Raw genomic sequence first — 4,537 nt, 5'->3', positions numbered from 1 at the left:
GCCACGGTCACCAAACTGTGGAAAGAACCAAGATGCCCTTCAACGGATGAATGGATAAGAAGATGTGGTCCATATACACTATGGAGTATGATGCCTCCATCAGAAAGGATGAATACTCAACTTTTGTAGCAACATGGACGGGACTGGAAGAGATTATGCTGAGTGAAATAAGTCAAGCAGAGAGAGTCAATTATCATATGGTTTCACTTATGTGTGGAGCATAACAAATAGCATGGAGGACATGGGGAGTTGGAGAGGAGAAGGGATTTGGGGGAAATTGGAAGGGGAGGTGAACCATGAGAGACTATGGACTCTGAAAAACAATCTGAGGGGAATGAAGTGGGGGGGGGGAGGTTGGGGTACCAGGTGGTGGGTATTATAGAGGGCACAGATTGCATGGAGCACTGGGTGTGGTACAAAAATAATGAATACTGTTATGCTGAAAATAAATAAATTTAATTAATAAAAAAAAGAAAGAACAACAACAACAAAAAAAAAGAGACTATGGACTCTGAAAAACAATCTGAGGGGTTTGAAGTGGCAGGGGTTGGGAGGTCGGGGCACCAGGTGGTGGGTATTATAGAGGGCACGGATTGCATGGAGCACTGGGTGTGGTGCAAAAATAATGAATACTGTTCCATTGAAAAAAATTTTAAAAATTAATAAAAGAAAATAAAAGCTCTATTTTATGAATCATAAAAAAGAAAGAAATGGGCAGAAGAAATGAATATATATTTCTCCATAAAAATGTACAGATGGCTAACAGACATATAAAAACATGCTCAACATCACTCATAATCAAAACCACAATGAGATATCACCTCACACTGGTCAGAATACTAAATTTAATAAATCAGGAACAACAGATGTTAGTGAGGATACAGTAAAAGGGAAGCCCTCTTACACTGTTGGTGGGAATGCAAACTGGTACAGTCAATATAGAAAACAGTATGGAGGTTACTCAAAAAGGTAAAAATAGAGCGACCCTATGATCCAGTAATGACACACTATTTTTCCTAAAAAAATACAAAAACACTAATTCAAGGAATACATATATCCTGATGTTTATAGCAGCATTATCTACAATAGCCAAAAAAGAAAAAACTTAATTGTCCATCAACAGATGAATGGATAAAGAATATGTAGCATATATTTACAATGGAATATTGCTCAGCCTTCAAAAGGAATGAAATCATGCCACTTGCAATGACATGGATGAACTAGAAGTTATCATGCTAAGTTAAAGAAGTAATAGAAAGACAAATTCCTGTGATTTCAACCACATGTGGAGTTTTTAAGAAACTAAAGAAGTGAACCAAGGGGAAAAAGAGAAAAACAAACCATGAAGCAAACTCGTTTTTAAAGATTTTATTTATTTGAGAGAGAGAGAGTGAACAAGTGAGTGGGGGTTGCTAGTGGGGCAGGGAAGCAGAGGGAGAAGCAGACTCCCAGCTGCACAGGGAGCCCAACACAGTTCTCCATTCCCAGACTCTGGGATCATGACCTGAGCCAAAGGCATATGTTTAACCAGCTAAGCCACTCAGGTGCCCATGAAACAGATTCTTAACTATAGAGAACAAACTAGTGGTCACCAGAGGAGGGGTAGGTGGGGGATGGGTGGACTAGGTGGTGGGAATTAAGAAGTGTATTTGGTCATGATGAGCACAGGGTGATCTATGGAAGTGATGAATCACTATATTGTACACCTGAAACTAATAATACACTGTATGTTAACTGTATTGGTATTAAAAATAAAGTTAATTAAAAATGTCTTTACCAGTCATAGAGCACAGTGAATATTTATATGTGGAATATGTATTATACAATGTACACTTCTGAATGTGCTCTAAAATTTTGAGAAAAAGAAGGAGGTACAGTTCATTGAAACAGAGTTGGCAAATACAGATACTGAAGCTGTACGATTGCTACATGGGGTTGCTATAATTTTTTCTCTACTTTCATATGTTTGAAATTGTCTACAATTAAAAAATTTAAAAGAAATAAAATGCATTCATTTTTAAGTTTTAAAAAATATTAGAGATCCTTAGACCAGGCAATTGAAGTTCTAAAGATTTATTGTAATAAAATCTGGATGTGAACTATGTTTGTATGGTGAATGAATTGCAAATAACTAAAAAGATTCCACAATAGAACATTATTTAAACAAATCATGTTTAGCCATTCTAAAAAACCCAAAAGAATACATAAGTACATACTTCATGAAATAGAAAGATGTTTGAGACATAGCGTCCAGTGGAAGGACAGACTACAAAGTTTCACAATCCACACACAATACTAGTAGCTAATATTTCCAGGTCAGCTTTCTGTTGCTACTTTTGTGTATCTATTTTCTCTATTAAATATACATAGGCTATTTTATTTTATTATTTTTATTTTTTTTTAAGATTTTATTTATTTATTTGACAGACAGAGATCACAAGTAGGCAGAGAGGCAGACAGAGAGAGAGAGAGAAGCAGGCTCCCCACTGAGCAGAAAGACAAACCTGGGGCTCGATCCCAGGACCCTGGGATCATGACCTGAGCTGAAGGCAGAGGCTTTAATCCACTGAGCCACCCAGGTGCCCTTACATAGCCTATTTTAAAAAGAATAAAAGATAAAAGTAAATTTTAAGTTAGCACTTGAAATTTTTTAATTTTTTTTAGAGTAACTATAGAACATTTTGCAAAGGGAAATGTCAAAATAGAGCAAAGTTCTTCCTCCCCAACCAGCCAGTTCTGAAGGAAACCCCAGTGGAGACATCCAAAGTCCAAATAAAATCTTCACCACCCTCCTCCTTCAATCAGGTGTTTCAATGTGCTTAATACACAAAAGCCTCTGCAGTGCATGATGAATCTCCTTATTCCTTAGGGTGTAGATCACAGGATTGAGAAGAGGGGTGACCACAGTGTAGAGCAGAGCAAAGACCTTGGAGAGGAGTGGGGAGTGGACGGCAGACGGTGCAATGTACAAGACCATGAGAGTTCCATAGAAGGTGGACACTACTGCCAGGTGGGAGGAACAAGTGGAGAAAGCCCTCTGCCTCTGGGCCCCTGCAGGGACTCTTAGCACAACTACCACAATCCGGGCATAGGATGTCAGAATCAGTCCAAAGGGGATAGTGAGGCAGACCACAGAGAGAACAAATGTTGTCATCTGGGCAATGCTGGGATCTGAGCAGGCAAGGCCCATCAAAGGCATGAAGTCACAGTAAAAGTGGTCAATCTGGCTGGGGCCACAGAACCTCAGTTGGCCCATTAGGGCCACAACCAATCCATCCACCATGAAACCAGAGAACCAAGCTATGAGCACCAGCCCCAAGCACCCTCTGGGCCCCATCAGAAGGGGATAGTGGAGTGGATAGCAGATTGCCAGGTATCGATCATAGGCCATGACGGCCAGCATGAAGCATTCAGCTGTGGCTAGAGAACCGAAGATAAAGAACTGGAGCAAGCATCCAGCCACAGAGATGGCTGCCTTCTGCAAGAAGCCCTGCAGCATTTTTGGCACCACTGTGGAGGTGTAGAAGATCTCCAGGAAGGACAAGTTAGCCAGGAAGAAATACATGGGTGTGTGGAGCCTCTGTGAGCTAACCACCACCACAATGATTAGCACATTCCCCATGACAGTGGAGATGTAGATGACAGTGAACACAATAAAGAAAAGGAGATGCAGCTCAGCTATGTCATGGAAACCAAGGAGGACAAATTCTGTAATAGTTTGGTTTTCTAGAGCAACCATTTCCATAGGGATCATCCAAGCTGCTCTCTGGCAGAGATTAAAGGAGAGATTCTAGTGCATCTCTTCTCATACACCAACTCTGAGATAAGTAGAGCTAAAATGAAAACAATGATGTTGAGTATCCAGAATACAAGTCCCTTGCACATCCTCACCTGTCCCTCTTTGTAGTGGCTTACCCCTTGTCCAACTCCTGTTCCTGGGGCTGTCCTTAATTGTGCATGTTCTCACTCTAGAGAGTTCATCCAAATACCAGCAGTCTTCAGAGCCCTCCACCCTGTTAATGCAACACAGTATTTCTGTGACACAGTGAAACCACAATCCTAATCTGTAGATCCAGCCACACATCCTCCCTCCTGAACACCCTCCAATGCTTGCTAGACAGGCCCTACCCTCAGCTCAAAACATGATCAGCGTGATCAAACATGAATTCCTCCATCCTTCTCAGTCACAATCAAACAGGTGAGTGGTGAAAAATTATGTCTTGATACTGCCCTTACCATATAATAGTCATTTTCATCTTAATGTCCTCTCCCATTCCCCACCTCCAATCAGTGACATCCCTTACACATTCTCTCCTCGTTGCACACCACTGCTTTCACAGCCCCTTCATGACCATCTCAGTACAGTTACCTCTCTGTGGCCTGCTAGTCCCCAATTTTCCCTCTCCCTTAGCAAGACAACCTTCTTTAAATACTGGTTCCATCGAGTCATTCAAGATTTTATATTGGAAATGTGACCAGTGACAGTGCAGGGAAGTATAGGTTCTGTGGGAACAGAGAGACCAAATACAAAGGAGTG

At 41.0% G+C, this 4,537-nt stretch overlaps 1 protein-coding gene across 1 annotated transcript; it reads right to left on the bottom strand.

The window, feature by feature from the left end:
* Positions 1–2,797: 2,797 nt before the first annotated feature.
* OR11A1 (olfactory receptor family 11 subfamily A member 1) lies at positions 2,798–3,754 on the bottom strand (the record flags this gene model as incomplete). The annotated part of the gene is made up of 1 exon (XM_082715273.1): positions 2,798–3,754. The coding sequence occupies one exon, from the start codon at positions 3,752–3,754 to the stop codon at positions 2,798–2,800; it is 957 nt and encodes a 318-aa protein (XP_082571399.1).
* Positions 3,755–4,537: the final 783 nt, after the last annotated feature.

The sequence above is a fragment of the Mustela nivalis genome (assembly GCF_964662115.1).
Source record: "Mustela nivalis genome assembly, chromosome: 20".
Taxonomy (NCBI): Eukaryota; Metazoa; Chordata; class Mammalia; order Carnivora; family Mustelidae; genus Mustela; species Mustela nivalis.
The sequence above is the reverse complement of the archived record's forward strand: the minus strand, read 5'-3'. Positions and strand labels throughout refer to the sequence as shown.